The 25,124-nt window shown below is 35.4% G+C and overlaps 1 protein-coding gene across 2 annotated transcripts in view; it reads right to left on the bottom strand.

The window, feature by feature from the left end:
• Nucleotides 1–24,248, bottom strand: part of LOC145669140 (pancreatic lipase-related protein 2-like) — a 198,965-nt gene extending 174,717 nt beyond the window's left edge. For both annotated transcript variants that reach the window (XM_081737482.1, XM_081737483.1), the window contains exons 1-4: nucleotides 24,132–24,248; nucleotides 16,808–16,913; nucleotides 12,408–12,541; nucleotides 1,523–1,639 (exon numbers count right to left, since the gene is read on the bottom strand). In XM_081737482.1, coding sequence (XP_081593608.1) covers nucleotides 1,523–1,639; nucleotides 12,408–12,541; nucleotides 16,808–16,913 — 357 coding nt within the window. In that variant the 5' untranslated portion in view covers nucleotides 24,132–24,248. The remainder of the gene's footprint in view (nucleotides 1–1,522; nucleotides 1,640–12,407; nucleotides 12,542–16,807; nucleotides 16,914–24,131) is intronic.
• Nucleotides 24,249–25,124: the final 876 nt, after the last annotated feature.

The raw sequence follows: 25,124 nt of genomic DNA, 5'->3' as shown, positions 1-25,124 counted from the left end.
GATTTTAACTGATTCTTGTAGTACTCGGCGAGAGAAATCGATTAGTGAAGGAATTTCCAAAATCGGCGCAGGCAAACATGAAGAAAATCACATTTTCATGTACCGGTTCAAAATGGGGAAGAAAAAAGGGCCTGCGAGTTTTCCTTCCCCATTTTGAACCGGTACATGAAAATAAGATTTCCTTTCCATTTTGAACTGGTACATCAAAATGCGATTTTCTTCATGTTTGCCTGCACCGATTTTAAAAATTCCTTTACTAATTGATTTCTCTCGCCAAGTACTACAAGAATCAGTTAAAATCTCGCGGGCATTTTTTCATTCCCATTCTGAACCGGTACATGAAAATGCGATTTTCTCCATGTTTGCTAGCGCCACTTTAGAAAATTCTTTCACTAATCGATTTCTCTCGCCGAGTATTACAAGAATCAGTTAAAGTCTCGCGGGCTCTTTTTTCTTCCCCATTTTGAACCGGTACATGAAAATGCGATTTTTTCCATGTTTGCCTGCGCCGATTTTGAAAATTCCTTCACTAATAGATTTCTCTCGTCGAGTACTACAAGAATCAGTTAAAATCTCGCGGGCCCTTTTTTCTTCCCCATTTTGAACCGGTACATGAAAATGCGATTTTCTTCATGTTTGCCTGCGCCAATTTTGAAAATTCTTTCACTAATCGATTTCTCTCGTCGAGTTCTACAAGAATCAGTGAAAATCTCGCGGACCCTTTTTTCTTCCCCAACCGAAATCTCCACGGGATCAAAAAATATATATTTATATACATTTCATAAATATTGTGACTCTTCCGGGGGTACTATTGTATTTAGTTTAGAATTTGGTAGGAGCGGTTGTACCACGAACAGTCATACCGTGAGGGGGTAGTTGAAAAATAACATTAATCTCTGCACAAGTACCGCTATGAAATTAACGTCTAAATTTAGTTCAGTTTAGTCCTTGAAGTAGGATAAGTTCAATTCCTTTTCATTGGTCCTTAGTTAGGAGCTGGATTCCTACGTCTATTGAAATGTTTATCCTTGAACTTGTACCTAAAAATTGTCCACATCTGGTGAATCAGACTTTAATGTTTCTAGAGTGAGTTTTCACTCATTCTTTACTTTTGTTGACTTAAATCCGACGTGCCAGAATCTTTATGATCTCTTGTTCGATAGTATTGTTATTATAATGTTCAATTCAGAACTAAAGTTTTTACACAAAATTGAATACTGAGTGTTTAAACTCTTAGAACAATAAATATACGTAATTGATTTCATGTATTGAAATTTTTGTTCGGAGTCTGTTTTCTGGAAGAATAAAGGTTCATGTGCTTCACACATGCAATGAAACACTTATTTTTATATTATAATGCATTTTCAACATCTACGATAATGTGTACGTGAATGTCAATTTTATATGAGATACACAATAATCCATTATGCAGTTTCATTATAAAATTATGAAAAATAAAGAATTAGATCAATAAATCAAAGGTAACTTTGATTAATAACTATGAAAAGTTTACAATACTTACAGTAATCCATTCAGATCTAGGTCCACTACTCCAATCATGTATAATTATTCTTGTTTGTAAAGCAGAATTAAAATGAGAGCTCATTATGCTTTCCTCTGATGCTTCTAACACACGTGCCTGGAAGAAATAAAGAAAAAGAAAGAAAGTAGCTATTAGAAATTTTGTTATAAATATACAGGTGAACATAAGCACTTTTGAAATCAATTTTACAACAGTGAGCATCCTAAGTTATCGCATGCAAATTTATATTCTGAAAAAATCAGAATCTATCAATTAGTGTCGCATTCCGTTAAATAAGGAAACCAAATCAAAGTAATTTGTTAGGTTCAACTAAATGATTAATTTAAACAACTATTTCATACAAGATATAACGGCCTCTAAATGATAATAATTTTTCTTCAGTCTCGTTATTTCAATATAAAACATTATTCTGTTATAAAAATATTATTCTGGTAAATCTTTAAGCAAGGTAATCTGGTGAAGCAAGTTCACTTGCTTCATATATGCAATGAAACACTTACCATTACGTTATTATACGTTTTCAGCATCTATAATAATATATACATAAGTTTTATAACATGAAACAAAACAATGCATTATGCAGTCTCATTGTAAAATTATAAAAAACGAAGAATTAAATTATTAAATAAAAGGAAACTTTGTTTAGTAATTATCAAAAGTTCAAAACGCTTAGAGTAACTCATTCAAATGTTAATCTATCATTCCAATCGTGAAAGAATTCAAAATTTAGAGAGCATTTCATGATAATTCAATATTATTAATTATGAAAATTTAGAGAGCAATTGATGATAATTCAATATTATTAATTATTAAGATTTAGAGAGCAATTGATGATAATTCAATATTATTAATTATTAAGTTAATCGATTGATCCATCTTTTTTCTAGTTACTTTATTTTAAAAAAAATCCCTCCGAGGGCAACGATCTTCACGAAGAGAATTAATATTACAGCGTAATTTTGAAATATTTTTTCATTAAGTTTACGGAACTTCCAAAGATTGCGTTTCTACAAGTTGTAATATAAGCATACAATGATTCGCTTTTAAATAAGCTACATTTATGTTTATGAAGTAAACTAGCTTCTAAAAAATCAAAATAACAGAATCTTAACGCCAATTTAGTTTAAGTACAAATCAATCGTGTCGTGACAAAAGTTAACATTAATTTACAAAATTTACAAGTAGAAAATATTTGGTAAGTTCGGCAATAACATATTCAGTTTAATAACTAGCAAATATCTTTTTAATTTTTTTTCACATTAGTACTAGATCAACCTGCGCTCTCTACACAGCGCATCATTCACATATGAGCATAAATCTTCTTGTTATTCCTCACAACATTTGTACATGTCTCTTTACACACACAAGTGAAAGACACCTTGATCAAATCGGCAAGGGATATCATAAAGGGGAGATTTTTCTAATATCTAGCACCGTTTGCAACATTTTAGCCTACTTCCGGTTGGAGTTTCTAATTTATGTATGATCAGTGTTTTCTTTCTTATGATGTACAAAACACTCCAAACAACAAAGATTCATCTTAGACTGGAGAAATGGTTATCCTTCGTTTTTCATTATCATTTGGCCATGAAACAAACGCCAGAGAGATATACTAATCCCATATACAAATGTGTGGTGTTGGAATGTATAACTCGTAGGATATGTCGCTTTACTTTTTAAAATTTTAGTACTTTCAGTGTACCCCTAAAAATTGCAATAATGAAATAACGGTCATTTTTTAAATATTCAATTAGAACTGAACAATCTACACAAAATTTGCAATCGATCAGTGAAAACGGCATTTTTCTAGAGCTTGTGGTTTCCGAGATATCATTGTCAAAGGAATTAGCCACAAACATATAAACTTTTCTTGACCCAAACATATAAACCTGGCATTTTAATATATACCTAGGTAGATGTTTCGTTATCTTAAATGTATATCTATTTTTATAATATATAGGTTCAGAGCATGATAACAATAATATAGGATAAAATAAGTTAACTTTGTAGGAAGGAATACTTGATAAATTCTCACTAACAATGCAAGAGACCTGTTACTGTTAACGAATCTGAATAAATCCAACGATTAATTTAAACACAATTTCACAGAAAATATGGCGGTGTTTAAATACTAAGTTTTCTTCAGCCTCATTACTGTATTTCCATATTTAGGATCATGACGCCCTTGGCAGTCATATATTTCTAGCTAAATAAAATAAAGAGCTGAGCTCTTTCCTCAATTACACTTAAACACTCCCATTCGTTTATAGAGTACCAATTAAAAATATGTAATTATTTACCTCAATTTTAAACTGTATTGAAATGTTTAAACTTAACTGAATGCACAATATACAAAACAAAGGCAAGTTAAAATTTATATATTATTATAAAGACAAAAATATGAAATAAACACTCAGAAAATTATTACTGTAGATTAGTCCTTTTAAAAAAATATCACATAAACACCCAGCTTAGTTAAACATACTTGGTAGAAACATTGTAATTTAATAATAATTATTTTGCGAAACTTATAAAACTTAGAGAAATGAGTTTGTTATTACTTTTGCAGTTGCGAATGCATTTATTATTCTTCGAAATTGAGACTACCTGTGATGGCGTGAGACTAATCCCACGGCGAACACTTCAGGATCAAGCAATCGTTCTTAATTATGCTGCCCATAGACAGTTTTTAATCCTCTTTAAAACTAAACATTGCCTTTCAGCACAATAGTTTATTTTAGAGTATAGTGTAAAGCTTTGAGCAGATATCACTAATTTTCTTTTTTGAAGCCAATATCGTGCAGAGAAGTGGAAGAGGGAGATTATTTGTCACTATCTTTCTCTTCATATATAATGTAAAGCTTTTAAAACGGATGTATTCTTCCCTAAAATGCTTTCTATGTTGGAACCGTAAATGGCTCAATGTTTCTCTGCAGCTAGCAGCCTTTAGTTGAGTGATATTCGCGATAAATAAAAATTACAAGTTACGATTTGTTATTTGTAGACATTAACTCTCTTCTGTTACTCATTCTGAAGAGTTTGTATAATCTTAGAATATGACATTCTCATTCCCCTCCAGATCTTGTCATTATCTTCAAAGCAATTTGATTATGATTCTTGTTCAGAAGTTTCTGGTGCCGCTTTTAATTCAGATGATTCATCAAAAGATCTCTTACGTTTAATTTCACGTTTTAGTCTCGAAATCTCAACAGGTAAAGAAGATGACCCTGATTCCTAACTCCTCTTTCGAGTAGGTTTCTTTACAACTGCTTCCGTGTAAATGAACCTCAGTTAAAACATACTAAAAGTCATACACTTAAACAGCAATGGCAATGTTGACATCTTCGGCTTGTAGTCGTTTCACTGCTTTGCCAAATCGTTGTAGCATAGGACTCCGCACCGATGTCATAAATGCCAACTCGATATTATTTAACTTTATAAGAGGACCCTCAACTTCACGTCTAACCTCTTCATTTTCTGAGAATATTCTTAATGCTGAGGACATTGCTTTTCAATCTACACTTAACTTTTACAAGCAGCCTTACTTGCGAACCATCGAGTTGTGCGTGCACAGTGATTTCAATGTCAGACTTACAGAATTAAAAAAAAAAAATGTTCTATTTCCTGTAGAATCTGCAAAGTAGTTGTAAAAAGTTTGTATTAATTTAAATAAAAGGTATTATAGTTGCACACGGATTGCACTGCTCGTGAATCAACTAGATTAGGCGAGTAAACTGAACATGGGATGAAGAAAATAACACTGTTTCTGTTCGTGAGTCGTGCTTGCAAACCTGAATGTATTTCAAACGTGTTGGCTTCATTGTAATATAATTCATTTCTACATTTATTAAGTTTCAGACAACACAATCGCAGAAAACTCAAAACTGCTCCAGAAAGTTTTTTTTTTTTTTCAGTATGGAATGGAATCTTTGTAAAATACAGAAATCTTTTAACTGAGAGTCCCGTTTTGATTATATATCAAACGATTTCACTTTATTGTCATTATGAGATATATTTTGCATAGATGCTACTACGACTGAACAATATTTAGAAGAAATAACTTCTTCATATACATACATACATACATACACACACACACACACACACACACATATATATATATATATATACACACTGCTCCACAAAACTTAAGCAACTCGAAGAAAGTGGCAGAAAATAAAACGACACCATCACTGCACCAAGTATAATGAAGAAACCGACGGTCTAGATGCACAATGCAACACAAGTGAAGACGAACAATACAGTTAGGATGTACAGAGTAACCAAAAAGTTCAGCACAACAATACCTCAACATGTGAAGCTGGATTGTGCGAGGACATATTCAGTCAATATGGCCTCCATGCTCGTATGTGACCACCACGAACAGCTATAGGCACGACATCTGGCCTCCATGCTGCAAATCAGAGTGTTGATCAAGTCTTGTGGCAGATGTTGCCACTCTTCCAGGAGAGCTGCTCCCAGGTCAGGGAGAGTGCCTGGTGGTGGACTGTACTGCACTATTCGCCGTCCAAGAGCATCCAACACCTGCTTGATGGGATTCAAGTCCAGCGAATATGCAGGCTATGCAATACGCGTAATGTCTTCGCTCTCCAAATAGTCGGAAACAAGATGTGCACGGTGTGGGCGGGCATTGTCATCCATGAACAGGAAGTCTGGGCCAAATGCTACGCGGAAATTGCGCACATGTGCATTCAGAATTTCATCCCGGTACCGTTGTGCTGTTAAAGTGCCATGTTGCACAATATGGAGGTCCATTTTCCCATTCAGCATAATTCCACCCCAAACCATAATGGAACCACCGCCATAGGAAGGCCGTTCAGCAATGAAGTTTGAATGATAGCGTGTTCCTGGCTCTCTCCACACTAAAGTCCGACCAGAATCATACGACAAACTGAATCTCGACTCATCGGAGAACATGACACGCGCCCACTGGTGTTCCCCCATGCAACATGTTCCTGACACCATGTGTAACGCGCACGTTTGTGCTCCACTTTCAATGGCGCACACAGCACAGGCCTTCCTGCATAGAGTCCTGCTCTGTTGAGCCGACGACGAACAGTTTCACGACTCACGCGTTGTTATGTAGCCTGAAACAACTCATTGGCCAGTTGAGAGCGTGACTCTTGCCGGTTACGTTTGGCAGAAATTGTGAGAAATGCGTCATCGACGGCCGACGTCTTCTTCGGACGGCCTCCTCCATGACGTCTACTGACTTCATCTCCATTTTGGAAGCGACTCCACAGCCTTGACACAACGCTTTTGTTCACGTTGAATTCCTGCGCCACTTCCACTTGCGATCGACCCAATTCCAACCGCCCAATTATTCGCCCGCGGTCAAAGTCACTCAAATGTCGTCTATCAGTCATTGCAAGGTGTGTACCCCACACAAGAACCACTAACACAATGTTTGGAGCCTCGGACACTACTAGGCGGTGGTGTACGCCTCATGGCATAATTTGTTCACCGCGCTTGAAACGGTGTTGCTTATGCAATAGAACGTGTGTTCGCCTTGCCTGTGTGTCTCTGACGCGCCTCTGTGTATGTGCATGCCACTAACCAGTGTTGAGTGGGCCCCACACGTCGCTTATACTACGTTCTCTCGGGTTGCTTAAGTTTTGCGGAGCAGTATATATATATATATATATAGATATAGATATAGATATAGATATAGATATAGATATATAGATATAGATATAGATATAGATATAGATATAGATATAGATTTGTTCACTTACTTCTGCATAAGCTTATCAAATTTTTGTAACTTGCTGATGACAAGTATGAAATACACCATTTTCCAGGGTTACCAAACCGTGTAACATGGTCAGCCAAACAAGGATCATACTCTGTTTTAATTTAAAACGCGGGGGGCGCGGTGGCTCAGTGGTAGAGCGTTCACCTCTGGTGCTTGGGGTCCCGGGTTCGATTCCAGCCCCCGCCAAGTGAACTTTGTGGTGGACAAACACCGTGCTCGTGGGTTTTCTCGGGGTTCTCCCGTTTCCTCCCACATTCTTCATTCCACCATTTCACTCATCTCTCATAATCACCGTCTCCTTTAGCCTAACCGGCATAACCGTGGGACGTAAAACTCAAAGATTTCATTTTAATTTAAAACGCATAATGAAATTTCCGTTCTTCACAGAACCAAAACATCTCTTTGCCTCTACGCAATGTCTAGCCCTTAAAAGATAGTTTCTTAATTACAGATACAACGCTTTATAAGCATGTTTCTTTAATATTTAGTCTCATGTTTATGCTGGTTGAGCAACCATTTGTCAATTTTGATCATTTAATTTTTTGTTTTTCAATTTGAACACATAGTCTATTTGAAATGCAGGATTTTGGTGTTCAGCGATTCATATACCGACATAATTCCTATTACTGAAACTACATGTTGCAGCCTGAGATTTTACACCGAACATTAGCACCCTTCTTGATTAGTATCGACCTGCACAGTGAGTTGCAAGTCAGGTGACGTTTTCCAGCGTGCAGCGTTAAGCCTCAAACCCAGAGCTTTTTTGTAAAAACTATACTCTCAAATACCTCATTATTATAGTTTTCATTTACGTGTTGTCTGCAAGTGCGTTACTATTGACTAATACTACTCAAGCAGCAAATATTTCGCTGCGGCGACAAGTAAAATACATTTTTCTTCGTTTTATGGTTTTCTACTGTTTCAATTGTCGGTAAAAGTTATTCGTTAGCTATTTCTACTTTCATGCCTGCCTATCTGGTTGGGTTTTTTTTTTTTTTTTTTTTTTTTTTTTTTTTTTTTTTTTTTACTATTTCGAACTACATCGTAACATAAATTAAACACTTCTCAGGCAGTGCTCTATTACTACAATGAATGCGGAATTTTGAACTGGGTGGCCTCCATTTGATTAAACTTCTATTATATTTAAACAATGTAGGACGACTTCGGCACACAATTTCCTTGTTACCTTGAATACTAATTCTCTTAGGTACATACTCGCATCCTTCATCTACCTTCAATTCACTTACACAATAAATTCGACTCAGACTTAAAACAAACGGTCACCATGTTGTGCAATGCAATTTCATTTTAAATAACACGATTTTCTCGGCAACACAAATATCAGAATCCTATCACAAGATTCTTCTCCTACTTTATCACTTGGGCATTCGGCAATCTTAATCACGTCGTAAACAGCTGTTTCTTCCTGAACCACAACACACGGCTCTGGGTACAGTGATTTATCCAGAATTTTGTACGTATGGGGGTGTTCAAAAAATCTGGGGAAGTGCAATATTACTATTACCGTCTTTTTAATTATCATTTTTTTCAAACTTTAAAATTCGTTGATGCAACGAGCGATTGCATTGGATTTTCTTCCTCAGCCAGAGCCAATTAACGTTGACTTTCTGATGCTTGGTGTGACGTCGAGAGGAGATCGTTAGCAATCGATCGAACAAACGTTGTTGTGACGATCACAGTCGTGTAGACCCTAAAGGTTGATTTCCATTCAATCTTGCGTTGCGTGCTTTGCTTGAAAATTTATCTTGTCAAAAGTAAGTTGTTTTATTCTACTGGCACTTAAAAACAATTCAAAATCTTTTAAAAACCAAAATAGTAAGATTTTTAATGGTGTCTTCCCGTTCTGCCTAAAGGCCCTTTAGCACTTTGTAGAAAATAGTTTAATGATATTTAGGCAGAATGGGAATTCCCGTTCTGCCTAATCTCTCGAGACGAGGAATTCTGTCCAGGGAGGGATTTCTTCAAGGGAATTTTTCTTTAGTAATTGTAACAGATTCCGTAAGAAGAATAACTATTTCTTTACGTTCTCTCATAAATTTTAGATGTTATTCTACTTGTTCTTCTTGGAAAAATGACTATATACAGTTTTGTTATTAACAGTGTTATTCACATCTATTTCAGTAAAAATGAATGTGATTGAATAAAAAAGAAGCTACTTGCAGAGAAATGGAAAATTGATTGACTCAGTTGCAAGAAAGCCGTTTGACATTGCAGCTGAAACGAAGATAAAACAAACTTATTTCGGTCTAGTATCAAGTCATTTTAAACAAAATTTTATTTAGTTTTCCAGTAGTTCACCTCCAACATGCTAAGGCTCGCAGTAGTACGTAAAAGGTGCCACAGTCTCAAGACATATTTGGCCATATATTAAGCAAACAATGCAAAAGGATGCGTAAGACGGAACTTATTCCCGATTATCTGACCTTTTGATTTGATTGAAACTACAAAAAAAAAAAAAAAAAAGTATTTCAATATTGATATTGATATTTTGTATTGCTGCTATTTACATTGATAATATAAATATAAAAATAGAAGTATATATGATACTATTGCATATAGTATAGAATTATGAATATAAGACAAATCAGCTGATAAGGTGATCCCGAAAAAGGAGTTGTGATGTAAAACACTAACATTCGTCTTTAAGAGTCGCCTTATGCATCCTCTTGTATTGTTTACTTAATATATGGCCAAACGTGTCTTGAGGATGTGAACTGTGGCACCTTTTACGTACTGCGACTCTTAGCATGTTAGCGATGAACTACTGAAAAAGTGAATAAAATCTTGATGTGAAATAATTTGATATTATACCGAATTAAGTTTATTTTATGTTCGTTTCAGTTACAATGTCAAACGGCTTTCTTGCAACTGAATCAATCAATTTTCCATTTGCCTGCAGATATTAAAAAAAAAAAATAAAATAAAAAATCACATTCACCTTTACCAAAGTAGATGTGAATAACACTACTGATAAAGAACTGTATCCTCACCGTTTTTCCGAGAAGAACAAGAAAAATAACATATAACATTTATGATGAAACTTGAAGAAAAAGTTATTCTTCTTATAGTCTCTGTTAGAATTACCAAACAGATTGTTAGGAGTGCAGGACAAAATTCAAGAGGACAAACCCCAAGGAAATTTCAGACAAAACGGACTAAATTCATAGGCGCAGAGTAATAAAAGAATGATTATTTTTTCTTCAACTGTTAAACATATAAAATGTTATCTGAAATTCTTCACTTTATGCAAATAACATTTTTTTAAAAATGCTGAAAACCCAATAAAAGACGTAAGACTGTTATAGTAAGTATATATTTCACATTTTGATCTTTGAAAAAAAAAATTGATCAGTATTTCAGAATTAAATATTTATACATTACTCAAAATAAAGGACTGCTATATGCTAGCACACAAGAACGACTTTTTAAAAATCAAATAGCATCACAGTTACTTTACATAATTAAAATGAATGGTCTTACTGTAATATGCTAAACGTATTTCAAATGTATTAAGGGTATAATAAATAGGATTACCCAGAACTTTTCATATGGGTATGTGTGAAAGTAATTAAAGCTAATGAGCCCTTTTATTATAACATTTTTACATTTTATTGAGTTTTCAGGATAAGAAAGAAAAACTTATTTCAATTGAAAAAATACAGATAACATTTTAGAATATATGACAATTGAAGGGGAAAGATAGTCATGTAAGGTGTGGACTGGTACATTCAATACATAGTCCTGTGATTTTGTCTTCGTCAGAACTTTCCTTGCATTTTGACCGCTTGGATTTAGTTCCCGCCCTCGTTACTACAGCTATGCATTAGTTCCGATCTGCATACAAACACACTAGGAGTCAATCTTTTCGGTGCTGCATTTCCCTAAAAATTTAATCCCCGCATAGAATTCTATCTCCAAAGATTAAGCAGAACGGAAATACCTGTTCTGCCTAAAGATAAGTTCATTTAAAATATTTTTTACAATATACTGGAGGGCTTTAAGCAGAACGAGAATGATTTTTTAATATTGCACTTCTCTATTTGGGGGGTGTAAGGAATATATTTCTGGGGGTGTCCGAAAATTTTAGGGGGGTGCTGGAAGGGTGTTAAGGGGTGTAGATAAATCACTGTCTGGGTACCCAGCTTTCACTTGGTGTTTAAAATGATGTCTCTCTCTTATTTCTTCTAACGTTACTAACAATTCAATCTCCACTTTGTACTGCATTATTCCCTGGAATCATATTTCTTCACAGCTCTTTTCTTGCATTACCTCATAAACAATGTACTTATCAGTTGCAAGAACATTAACTTTGACGGTAGGCTCTGTAGTTTCAGCGCAGGCTTTTTCTACATCAATTCACTGACTATTTCGCACGGCATTAGTTCTTGAATACTCAAAATTCTTCGGGAAACCTTTCGTACGAATCGCAATTCTTACTAGATACAACACTAAATTTATCTGCTTATACGTTAATTTCAACTCTAGCTTCTTCTAAAATTAGGACTGATTCTCTAATTACTTCCGATGGCTCTAATTAACTTCGGAACATTAAATTCTTCACACGTTTCTTCTGCCATTGGTTCACTAATTACGCATTTATCACTATAAACAACAGTAGAATTATACTCGGACGCTTTAGCTCCAGCAATTAACTCAGCTTTGCCTTGTATCGATTTACGAAATCTCTCTGAATCAAACCAACAATAAGCAGACTTGAAATTTGGATTTCTTTTGAGCCTAAAATATGTATAATCATCAATGTTCTTATATCTTATTCTTAATAAATAACACAAGTTCATTATATAATTCTTCTGGTGCATGGGTTAATTTTAACTCAACTTCTTTCAATGCGGCATTCAAATTTTTCATTCGATATTTCAATTTGTTTAATTCTGAGCAATCACTATTACGAACCACCCTCATACGCAACGAAATTTTTTGGTGAACAAACACTGTGCTCGTGGGTTTTCTCGGGATTCTCCCGTTTCCTCCCACTTTCTTCATTCCACTCACTTCATTCCGATTAATAACTTACAAATTAATACTTTCTATATTGTATTTCCTTACCTTTGTACGGCTTATGTAGAAAAGAAGAAAATGTGTATTTATAACTGAAGGATGCTGTGGAATTCCGATATACGGCGTATGCGTCCAATAAGTTTCAAAACTTAAACAACCAAGATCTGCGTAGCACTTTTTACCTATGAATACATAAAGAACCAATATTTAATTTTTCAATTTCACAAAACATAAGGAGGATTAAAAATGCAGTCAAGGAAATTTGGTTCATACAAAATCAAAGTAAGAGAGTAAGTTTCTGTACATCCTAAAATTAATATTTTTTCACCGTAACTTTCACTCATATATTTTGCTGATGTAAACTTACGTTAATACGCTTAATAACTAATATCAGAATATGATTATAGAATTTTCTTATAAGCACAGTTTCACAGTTTTCTTATCAAGTTCTGTCAGAAATGTAATCTTAGATAATGCAAAGCGTACAGACAATCTACTCTTGACAATTATCATTTTGGAGGTAAAAGAACAAACCCTAATAATGAAGTGCAAAACATGTACGTAGAAACTGAGTTTAATAATAGAATCACCGATATTTGCCAAATAAATGAAAATAAATAACAATGTAAAATAATAATAAAATATCAATTTTGGTAGAGAAAGAAGAGAAATAAATAATATAAAATAAATAAATTTATCCTAATTACAGGTTTCTGTAATTCCTGAATCTTTAAATTTCCTAGTTTTCGACTTTCCCCTGGAGTCTTGGTCACGGAGGTTAAAAGCAGGAAGGAAAACAACAGAAACATCAAGGAATAAAAAGGAATGCACTGACCAAGGGTAAGAGCTATATGGTAAACACGTTGTCATGTGCGTCAGCGAATTGCAGATGAAGCAAACTAAAATATGGCGGAGTCAGTTTGTGTGCCCTTTCTTTCTTTCTTTCTTTTCTTTTCTTTCTTTTTCTTTTCTTTTCTTTTCTTTTTTTTTTTTTGAATGTTGACAACTCATGTTATTTTACTATCATGCCAATGTTGTGAATATTGTGTTGTAACCGCCTTCCATTCGTCACTCAGCCATCTCTTGTCTAGATTTAATTTTAGATTTTTTTCTTTTTTTTTAATGAATAAATAAATTTTTAAAAACCAGTCTCTAAAGTTTTTGAATCTTCTACCCTGTGTTACATTTCTTTTAAATGTTTTGATAAACCTGGTGAATTCCATTCAACTCTAGGCCCTGGTTGTTATCTTTGATTTTCCTTATAGCGTATTCCAGAACAAACTTTAATAATAATGGTGACAACGCATCTTCTTGTTTCAGGCCATTCTCGACGTGAAAGCTTTCTCGGGGTATTCCCGTTCCCTCTCACTTTCTTCATTTCATCATTTCCTTCATCCTGATTATCTACGTCTCCTTTAAAATAAAGGACATAATCGAGGGACGTAAAACCTCAAATATTATTTCATACTTTCATAAACATTATTTGATTTTGTTAGAATTTCCTAAAGTCACCATCAAAGTGAAATAAAAACCATCCCTGGGTAAAACCTCATTTGTTGAAAATTTGATCGAGACCGGTCGGGTGACTCCAGAGGTATTAAGTTACAAACACAGCCACTTTCATGTTTATGTATTTCTATATGTCTCCCCCTTTTCGTCAAAGTGAAATGATAAAAACCATCCCAGTCTCTAACCTGATTTGTGTGACAAAATAGATCGAAAATGGTCTCCTGGTTCAAGGGTTATTAAGTTTTATATCATTTCGCTGCACAACCCTCCCCTTCGTCGTGCTGTCAAAATGAAATTATAAAATACATTACAGGCCCGAACCTCATCTCTGTTGAAAATTTCATCAAGATCGGTGGGGTGACTCAAGAAGTATGATGTCACAAACATAGTCATATTTTTATATAACACGCGTTAGAATTTTTAGATTTTCAAAGCACGCGTTAGAATTTTTTCTTGTCATTATTTTAATGCAATTATGTGTTATTAAAAATATATACATATAGCAATATATAGAGCATTCTACATAGAAGAAATCGTCGTGACGACGTTTTATACAGACATTTCTTCCCAGGCGAGATTACGTCTCGCGTAGTTTAGACCAGGCGCGATTCTGTGTCCCGAGATCAGGACGACGAGGTTTTGGCCAGACGAGATTTTGGGTATGACGAGATTTTGGTTCGCGAGGTTTTGACTTGGCGAGATTTTGGCCCTCTAGGTTTTGGGCGGCGAGGTTTTGGCCAGGCGAGGTTTTAATACACGAGGTTGTCGCCGCGAGATTTTGTACCCAAACCCTGCGGTATGTATTTCCCTTTCCCTATGCACATTAGTTTTTGGCTGTATGTTAAGCAATTCGTCAAATAAATCTTTCCATTTATTTAAGATGCTATTCGTATCAGTGAGAACTGTTCCGTCAGCTTTCTTTAATATATAAGAACGAGATTGATAGCTTTTCTTAAAATCGTTGATCCCCTTATGCAGGTCCCGAACGTTTTTATTTTTACTATTATCTTCAAGTTCCTTAATTTTAGCTTTCAAAAAACGTTTCCTTGTTTAAAAGCTTTGGAAGTTTCCCACCTGATATCTACGAAATTGTCTGTAGTTATTTCATTCGGATTTTGTAGCCAACGTAATTTTGCCTCTTTTCTCTTCTCTTCTCCGCATTCCTGGTCGAACCATGATTTGTTCTTACGTATTTCCGCGTACCCTCATTTTTCTTTTGCTGAAATTTTAAAGCTATCTCTAATTTCAATCCAAGTATCCCCAACAGTAGCGCAATTCGAATCCTCTAACACTGAGAATCAATTCGAAACTTCAATTTGGTATTCCTCTCTTATCTGGCTCTCTTCTAATTTTCTTAAAAATTAAATCTCTCCGTTTTCAGACATTGAATATTTTCTTTATTCAACGATGATCTCTCTCTTAATATCGCTGCTACTAGGTAGTGATCAGTGTCACAATCAGCTCCTCTAAACGACCGAACATCAATTATTCTAGATTGTCTTCTTCTATCTACTAAAACGTGATCGATTTGATTATGTATTTTTTTCCGTCTGGTGAGGTCCAAGTATATTTATGAACGTCGCGATGTGGAAATTTTGTACTCTTCACGATAAGGTGTTTGGATGTTGCAAAGTTCACTAGTCTAATATCGTTGTCATTACTTTCCTTATGAAGACTTTCGTTCCCTATAATCGATTTGAAAATATCCTCTCGTCCTACCTTCGCATTGAAATCCCCTAATAGAATTTTCATATGGTATTGCGGGAGTTGGTCAAGTATCCGTTCCACTTCTTCCTAAAAATTGTCTTTCACATCGTCCTTATCTTCTGTTGAGGCATGTGCATTTAAAACAATAATATCACACCACCGACCTTTAAGAGTAATAAAAGAAAGTCTATCATTAACAAATTCAAACCGCTTAATTGCTGATATTATTAGTTTGTGAACGATTTTCTTCCCCGTAAAAGAACGTAAAATTTCCGGAATTCACAGCTTCACTTCCTTCCCACCTAACTTCCTGAACTCCTACTAGGTCCATGCTATATTTCTCTAACTCACTGGTTACGGATTTTAACGCGCCTGCCTTATAAACACTTCTAATATTTTATGTTCCAAATCTTGTGTTCATTTTCTTTTGGTGAGGTCGTGCCAAGTTATCAGTCCTGGTCCGAGGCTTCTATGAATGTTTCTGAACAAGGGTTATTATTATTATTATTATTATTATTTTACAGGTTGAGGTTGTTAGCAGCCTCAACCAAACTCCCAAGCTGGAGGACCACTCCTAATTGTCTGTCCGCGACTGCTTATTCAGTATATTTGCAGCTAACCTCTATATCTAGAGGCCTTCTCCTCGATCCACAACCTGAGGACGCGCCTAGCTGTGGTGACAGGAACCCGGTCATTTGTTAATGAAATGAGTAAAATTGACCAGCAATATAGTACATCCAACAAGACAGGGTATCTTTCAACTGTCTGGCACTCAACTTAAGTAACCACATAATTTTTCGACGCAGATTGACTTGTGAGTAGCGATTTGTGACCTCCAAAATCATCCAATCAGTGTATGTGACTTTTTGTTACGCTGTACCTTGAAAGGTAAAATGCATGAGAACAGCCCTCAAACCCTAGAGCAGATCCAAGACATCACCGCACTTATTTAAGAGTTTATGCAGAATCAACTGCGTGCAACGTATGTCAATCTCATTACCAGGGCAGAGAAAAGTTTATTGAGTGTTTATGTGCCAGAACTTCCTATAGTGAAACTGTCCACGGCCAGATAAAAACAGCATTAATGATAATAACTTCATTGTAGGTTCATTGTATCTCTTCTTTTTGTTTGCTTTGCGGACACAAAAATTTTTATGTCCGTCCCACTTTCATTTGAACCAATTTGTTATTACTTCGTGTATGAACATTATTAATTTATTGACGAAACTTACCTTCGATCTGTGGAACCATTTCATTTTCATACTGCGCATAGGATCCAACTAAAGGAATGAGATCTATGAGTAGAAACGCAACGAGAAAATTCCCATTATTCATCATCTGTGGGAGAAAATGCATACGTAAAATTTGAATATATGATCTATACGTTTGTTATAATCTAGAATCAAATATATGCAACATGGAGATGTATTCTATTTGACTAAGCTTATATCAATGAATACATAGGTTAATATTTTATCTGCAGATGGTGCAAATACATGTTGAAGCTTAAACCATGTGTTTCTAAGAACTTTAAATTATACATATGAAGTTCATGTATATATATATTAGCTGTAATGCTCTTACTTCGCACAATGAGAATAAGTTTATGGAAAACATTTTAATCCCATTATGCCTTACGACATTTCAACGAAAGTGTAAACACAAAGTCTATAAGATACTCTATCTTTGGCTTAAATCTTGGAACATCCTACCCTTTAGTACAGGCTCTTTAATTAAAGTGATATGATAGAGAAAGAACCCAACTTGAGGTGGGTGCCATGTTCCAAAAGTAATTTCAAACGGATAACTCGTTTTTCCTATTCCATAAACTATAGATTCCACACTAATCTCGATCATTTGGGACATTTTATTTTTTCACCCTTTTCCACCCCATATGCCGGTTGGGCTAAACTTGGATTTAAACCGCATGGGACCTCACTATTCATTTTAAAGACCCCGAAAACTAAGGGGATGCACACTATATTGGTTTTACCAATAGAGGACTATGCAACTCTTTTCATGTTTTGTGCAAAGTTAATCCTGAAGTGCAGAGATCCTCGTCTTACGGTAATCGAAAGATACCTATATTAGTGTTGAATAGTTTTAGGAATCGTTAAGACAAATACTGACACTCTTGACGTTCTCTGTGGATGAGGAGTGGAAATAAAGTACGGTACCCAAAAACGACCGAGAATTGTATCGAAACAATAGTTTTCAAGGACAGGGAAACGGCTGACCCGTTCGAAATAACTTTTAGAACATCGTATCTCTTTATTCTATGACGGTAGGGTGCTTTAAAATTTATGCCAGTAGTGAAACTGCACAATTATGGTTTTGGTTGCAACCATAAAATATATGATTTTTTCATGATGTATTAAACTTCAAAGTTCTATTCTGAAGAAAGGAAAAAAAGTGGAGTTATAATACTTGGGATCCAAGCTGTCCATATACATTTATATTTATTTGACTTAGGTCTATAGAATTTGGTTTCTTTATAAGACTAATCTTCCGGTCTCGGATTGGACAGACATAAAACTATTTTTAATGTATTACTATTTATTTGATGTTATAATAAAATACCTTATCTACAATTACTCTTTTTTTTATTTCTCTCGTCCACTCTTAGCTGTTAATCAACAATATTTCTTATTTTCATACTTTCTTTGCTGTTCACTAGAAATGTATTCATCTGTATTGCACTACTGTGGAAAATAGTACCTTCCGACTGTTAAATGTAGCAAACTACATACTGCTCAGAAATCACGAAAACAATAAATCCCTACGTAAGTACTTTCTTATGTTTCCAACCAGTACTACAAAGAACACCCTACTGCAGTATTGTGTAAACATACTTTTAGAAGGGAATTGGGGGCGGATCCCCGTATTAAATACATGACCCTGAAACATCAAAAATTACAAAAGGCATACGAAAATACTCCTTTTCTCTACTAGTTTGCCACATAGGGGGATATTTATATTCATGAAATATGACCTACTCTTACCAGAAAATGCACTTAGTACCTTAGAAAGTATTTGTTAAAGGAAGAGTTGCATTAATAAGTGCAGATTGACTTTAGGAGGGCTGATTATAACTACAGAATGTACATATATGACATAAAAACTGTAGTGCATTAAACACGAATTAACTTCCAAGGTGAGCTCCTCCGTGGCTAAGCGGTTAGCGTACGCGCATTTGGCGTGGGAGACCCGGGTTCGATTCCCGGCGGGAGCTCATGTGGTTCGGATTCCACGTTAATCAGTAGGTCCACGTCTCATATAGCCTCGCTGCTGAAAGGGACGCTAAACTAAAATCAACTCAACTCAACTTCCAAGGACAAACCATTTTGTGCAAGGTGGCCATCAAAAAACATAAATGCTATCTAATCCAGTCAGGGCAGGAGTGCAGCAGAGCATCACTGACGGTGGGTATGCATAAATGAGAATGGTGTAAACAATTTGCATGGCATAAAGCACATGCCTGGTATATAAAAGTTTGGGAATCCTCCTATGATCACTTTGTGCACTGCCTTCAATTAGCACTTCACATTATTATTTTTCTTATAGAGTACTACGTGGTAAAAAGCATACCGGTATTTTCCATTTCGTATTTCATCTTTCTACCTTATAATACATCATCATCATCATAGGTATTCTGCCTTTATTGGCAGGTCACTTGCCGCAGCTGAGAAGCTTCCATGCTCCACGGTCCTCCGCTAACCTTTTCGTCTTCGCGTATGATTTTTCTGTTTTAATATCATCCATTAATTGTAGTCTCCTTCGCCCCCTCCCTCTCTTTCCCGCCACCATACCCTCTAGGACGTCCCTCATGATACAATCTCTTCTTAGGGAATGTCCCAACCAGTTTCTCTTCCTCTTCCTAAGAATATCTGAAAGTGTTCTTTTCTCACCCACCATTTCTAACACTCTCTCATTAGTTTTCCGCTCGACCCAACTAATTCTTTCCATTCTTCTCCACACCCACATTTCGAAGGCTTCCACTCGATTTTCGTCACCTTTACGTAATGTCCACGTTTCCGCCCCATACAGTACAACATTCCACACGAAGCATTTTATGAGTCTTTTTCTCAACTCTTTATTCAAGGTCCCACAACACAGATTTTTCTTTCTTTTAAAGGCTTCTTTCGCCATTCCTCTCCTTGCTTTTATTTCACGTTCGAATTTCATGTCATTTCTAAGAATACTACCCAGGTATCGAAAACTATTCACTTGTTCTATTTTCTCCCCTCCTACTTTTATATTTGACACAGACTCCTTCGTTCCAATCACCATGGCTTTTGTGTTTCTAACATTTATTTTCATCCCATATTCTTCAAAACCCTTTCTCATTTATTCTAACATTTTATTGATTTTATTTTCAGATTCTGCAACAAGCGCCATATCGTCTGCAAATCTTATGCATCTAATCATTCTACCTCCTACCGAAATGCCACCATCATCATGTAAACTCTTTTTCACTATCTCTTCTAGATAGACGTTAAATAGTGTTGGCGAGAGGCAGCATCCTTGTCGAACTCCCCTTCCAATTGCACTCTCTTCCGTCAGTTCTTCCCCTATCCTAACAGTTACTTGTTGGTTCATGTATAAGTTTCTTATGAGTCTTCTATCTTTCCATTCCAACCCTATCTTTGTAGAACTCCCAAAAACAATTCCCAATTCACGCGGTCAAAAGCCTTTCCTAGATCAATAAATACAACATACACCTCTTTCCCTTTTTCTATAAATCTTTCACCGATCACCCTTAATAATCCTTAGCATCTCTTGTGCCCTTGCCTCTTCCGAGCCCGAACTGCTCCTCCTCAACATCTTTATTTGTTCTTCCATATAACCTTCTGTTCAGTATTCGGAGCAGAATTTTAGCTGCATGAGATATGAGACTAATAGTTCTATAATCCTCACATCCCAATTACTAGTGAATTCTGTCTACAGAAATCCACCAGTCCCTCTCCCCTTTCATTTCTTTCGCCTAAACCATATTTGCCTACGATACTACCTTCCTGTTTTTCTCCCACAACTGCATTGAAATCTCCCATTAGAATTATGCATGCACCCTTCTTCTCTCTATCTATAATTTCTTCTATTTTCTCATAATTTTCCTCTACTTCTTCATTTGCATGCGAAGTCGTCAGTGCATATGTCTGTATTACCACTAGATCCTTCGCTTTCCCTTTAAGTCTTAACATCATAACTCTATCATCAATAAATTCTACTTTCACTACCTTCTCCTTTAAGCGCTTTCCAAGAATTATTCCTACGCCATTATGACCGCCCTTTTCATTACCTGAGTAAAACATTCTATATCCTTCGCTGTTCAATACCCCATTATCTTCCCATCTAACTTCACAAACGCCTACCAAATCTAAATTATTTTGTTTCATTTCTTCTTTAAGATTTTCTAATTTTCCTCCCTGTAACATAGTAGTACGTTCCATGTCCCTATCCTAAACCTTTTGCTCTTCCCTGTATTTCTTTCTCTGTCTGTCTTCCTCCCATTATTACTTGCTCGTCCAATAGTCCTTCCCAAACCATCCCCCTCCCGGAGATCCGAATGGGGGGATATTTTACTTCCGGAGCTACATTTTGACCTGCGAAAGACCTTATAATACAGTAAGAGGTATATTTTGATTACTTGTACGATCCGGTGGTGAAATCGAGTAACATTTCTTCCCTGGATTTTATACATTTATATTCCCATAAAATGCGATAGCATCCAAAGCTTTGCCCAATTTCATCACCTGCCTTATTAGTCTCCGCTCTATATTTATGTATTTCCCTCCACTACTGCAGCATACTCATCCTATGTTAGTTAATAAGGGTTATTTTTAATTGCATTGAGGGGCCAAAGTAGATAAAAACAGAAAGTTTACAGGAGAAATGAATTCTTTGTCGTGAAACGTAATTAATGTGTGAGTAATATGTAAAGTAAATGGATTAGAAATACAGTAGGTACAATGAAGTAAGAGGAAGTATTGCCGAAAAAAATATAATGCACACTTTTTTTTTTTAAAATCCACTGTCGATCTATACAAACCATGGAAGTAAGTAGAACCTAACCTAACCTAATCAAAATTAGGTTATAGTTATCAAAAATGTGCGAAGTTTTAGGAAAAGACTGCCCCCTCCCGCCGGTAATAAGAATTTATCCGTTAATAAAACAGTGGGTTTGAAACGCTGTTTACCTAACATCACATCAATACGTAAACTTATAATTCAGGTTTAACTTCATTTTAGTCGCTAATTAATCACCGTACAGCGTACACTGATGACCTTTTTTGTTATCTTGTAACCATATGGTTCAGCTCATTGAATATTAATTAAGAAAATTTTAATTTTTAAATAAACCTCGCATAAAAGCGCTCGTAGAAAATTTTCTCTCAGCAAACAGACGAATATGCATATATGCGTGTGTGCGTCGCGTCTGCGACAGAAATCTTGGTGATCCTCTCGTCTCCCCAATTAAGGTGCTAAAATTCAGCACAGAGAACAAGCTTCGTCTCTAAAAATTCCTGCCTATGAGTTGTCATAACTATTTATACCTTTGACATCATCAGGCTGCATTGTGAGCCTGTCCACTGCGTAGAAACACCAGGAGACTGGGAGAAAAATTAAGTTAGTCTGACAATTGTTCCTGGTGTGAGAACAGCAAGTTACCATGGAGGCCGTTCTGGACGAGTAAACGCACAACACTGCGCGTATTATTGTACCTTTGTTACGTTGTTAGGTACAGTGCTTTAACACATTAAAAGTGCGTTAATAATAATAAAAATGTTGTCTTAAGAAGAAAACTCGAAATCTTAAATCATTTGCACGTGGTTGTTAATTTTAAAATTGTCTTGACGATGAGGAGCAGCGTAAAGTTTCCAGTCTATCCAAAAGAAGAATAAATGGAAGGAAAGGGAATGCACCCCGCAACCTTCAGGATATCCCCCCTGGAATCACCAAAAATAATTTTCTTTCAGCATCAAAGCGAGTAAAAAGTGACAGTGCAAAATTGTGGAAACCAAGGATGTAACGAAATACAACCGGCAACCCGCGACTACCGCGTATTCCGCGGATGTAATAAAAATAATAGGGCCAAGTGTTAAATTCTTGAGTTGAGTTGATTTTGAGTTTTAACGTCCCGTTTAGCAGCGAGGCTATATGAGACGTGGACCTACTGACTAACGTGGGCTCCGAACTACTTGAGCTCCCGCCGTGAATCGAACCTGGGTCTCCCACGCCAGTGTTAAATTCTATTATCATATTCAGTCATTCAAATTAAAGTGCCAAATGTAATGTAATATGTGTTTGTGCAGTTTTAGTGTTGTTTATTAAAGTGAAAAGTGAAATCTTGCGTATCCTTTACCAAAATAATTATCATGGTATAAATTTATATTTTCTAGTTTTAAGAAATAACCTAATTTATTTTTTTCCAGCATAAATAACTAATGCCTATACAACATAATAATTTCCGCGTTATTAATCTTACATTGTATCGGCATTGAGAATACGATTAGAGTCAGCTCTTATGTCGATTTCCCAGAATGTTCTTACCCGAATTCTGAACCGTGTTGTCCAGTGCCTATATGGTCGGCTTTGGCAAAAGGTCCAAATTGTTATTAAAGTTTAAAGGAGACGCCCAAAACATAGAGGATCGAATCCCGGACTGTTGTAAATGTCCAAGCCCTCCTAGGGAACTGCAGGACACGAACCACTTACTGTAATAATCTTTTTCGTTACTTTCATGCTCACAGTTCGTCTGATTTCATTTCTTCATAAGTTTCGGATTTCGGGGTCGCCATCTGGGGCAGTTAATTCCTTTATAATTATATTAATTAATCATCTTCCGAGATACCATCTCCCATGATGACCTAATTAACAACAGAAATACATTTATCCAAAAGATAACATGTGCTATCTGTCTACGGAAGTAAAATAATACCTGAATTACATAAGCATAATTTCTATAGCAAAACAGTACAAAAGATTATGTTAGCTACCCGGTATACTGCAATATTGATTTTCTGGCAGTTTATCCTAGAAAGTATAAGTACAGTCATTACAGCAAATTTGACGGGAGTATGTTTATCAGAAGGGGTCCAGAAGCACGTAAAAACACAAAATTTACAGGAGAAATGGATGATGCAAGTACTTAGACGTAACATAACGTAACCAAATCTAACCTAACCTTACATTAACTAACCTAAGCTAACCTGAACTAACCTAAACTAACCTAATATTAGTAGAAATAAGAGAAATTCTATCATTTTTTGTAAAATTATATTGGACACCTATACTAACATAATATAATATAAACTAACATAAAGTAACCTAAACTGACCTAACCTAACCTAAACTAACCTAATGGGAACAAAAATTACCAAAACCGTAACGTTTTTAGAAAAAATAGCTGGACCCCTTCTGCTAAACATAGGCCATGGGTTAATCATCATTAGAAGACATGAGCCAAGCATCCCAACTTCCTAATAAAACGTATCTATTTCCATTTTAAAAATCTCCAAATATAAACATAAATAGCCTTATTTATTACGAAATTACATTTTCTTGAATCTAGTAGCAGTTTTATGTAGTTAACTACTTTTTGTGCTACTATTTTTTATACTTCTAAAGGAAATATGCATTGATAACAAATTATGCAATAAATTCTTTCTTGCTGTGTCGATTTCATATATTTTCTTTTTCTTCTTTAGTACAGGTATATAGTTTAGACACTTTGAGATTTTCGCCTACAGTATTTAGAAATTAACTTCAATATATTTTATTGCTGATTTCGAAACTTCCAGTTATATAACGTATCCATGTGCGTCACCAGAAACTTTCGCAAGGGGGGTAATCAACAAACGCTAATAATACACACACACACACACACGTATATATATAACAAAATCACAATATTATAATTAGGAAGTCATGCAAGTACATATACTATGTTGACTTTAGAAGAACTTTCCGAAGACAGAATCGTATGTTCCCTCCTTAATACTTCATAATAATTCCTGTGTTCAACATCTCAAACGTTGAAAGAATTAAGAAGAGAGAGAGAGAGAGAGAGGAAGAATGCATGTTCTGACTATGTTGCAACCGTACGTGCCTTTGGTGTGGGAGATTCGAGTTAGATTCCCGGCAGAAGTTGAAGTTTGCATTCCATATGAAGCTTTAGGTCCACATCTCACCCTCGGGGCTGTAAGGGACACTAAACTCAGAATAAACCAACTGAAAAAGAGAAAACTACGAGACTGCTCTCGGGATCTCGATAAATACAAGGAATTTTTTTGTGCATGAAAATCAAAACCTAATCATTTCACATAAATAGAAATTTTAAAAAAAATAACATAAATTAAACATAACTTTCTTACAAGGCTGTCTGTATTCTTTATTATAAATTAACGAGAAATGTAACAGTTTCGGAAGTATGTCACTTCCATCTTCAGACTACTATTCCAACTGAAATCATAGATAACGTAACATAAAAATAACATAATTTCTCGTTAATTTATAATCAAGAATACAGACAGCCTTGTAAGAAAGTTA

The sequence above is a fragment of the Thermobia domestica genome, chromosome 13 (genome assembly GCF_964235325.1).
Source record: "Thermobia domestica chromosome 13, izTheDome1.hap1.1, whole genome shotgun sequence".
In the NCBI taxonomy this organism is placed as follows: domain Eukaryota; kingdom Metazoa; phylum Arthropoda; class Insecta; order Zygentoma; family Lepismatidae; genus Thermobia; species Thermobia domestica.
This window is presented reverse-complemented; position numbering and strand designations above follow the sequence as displayed.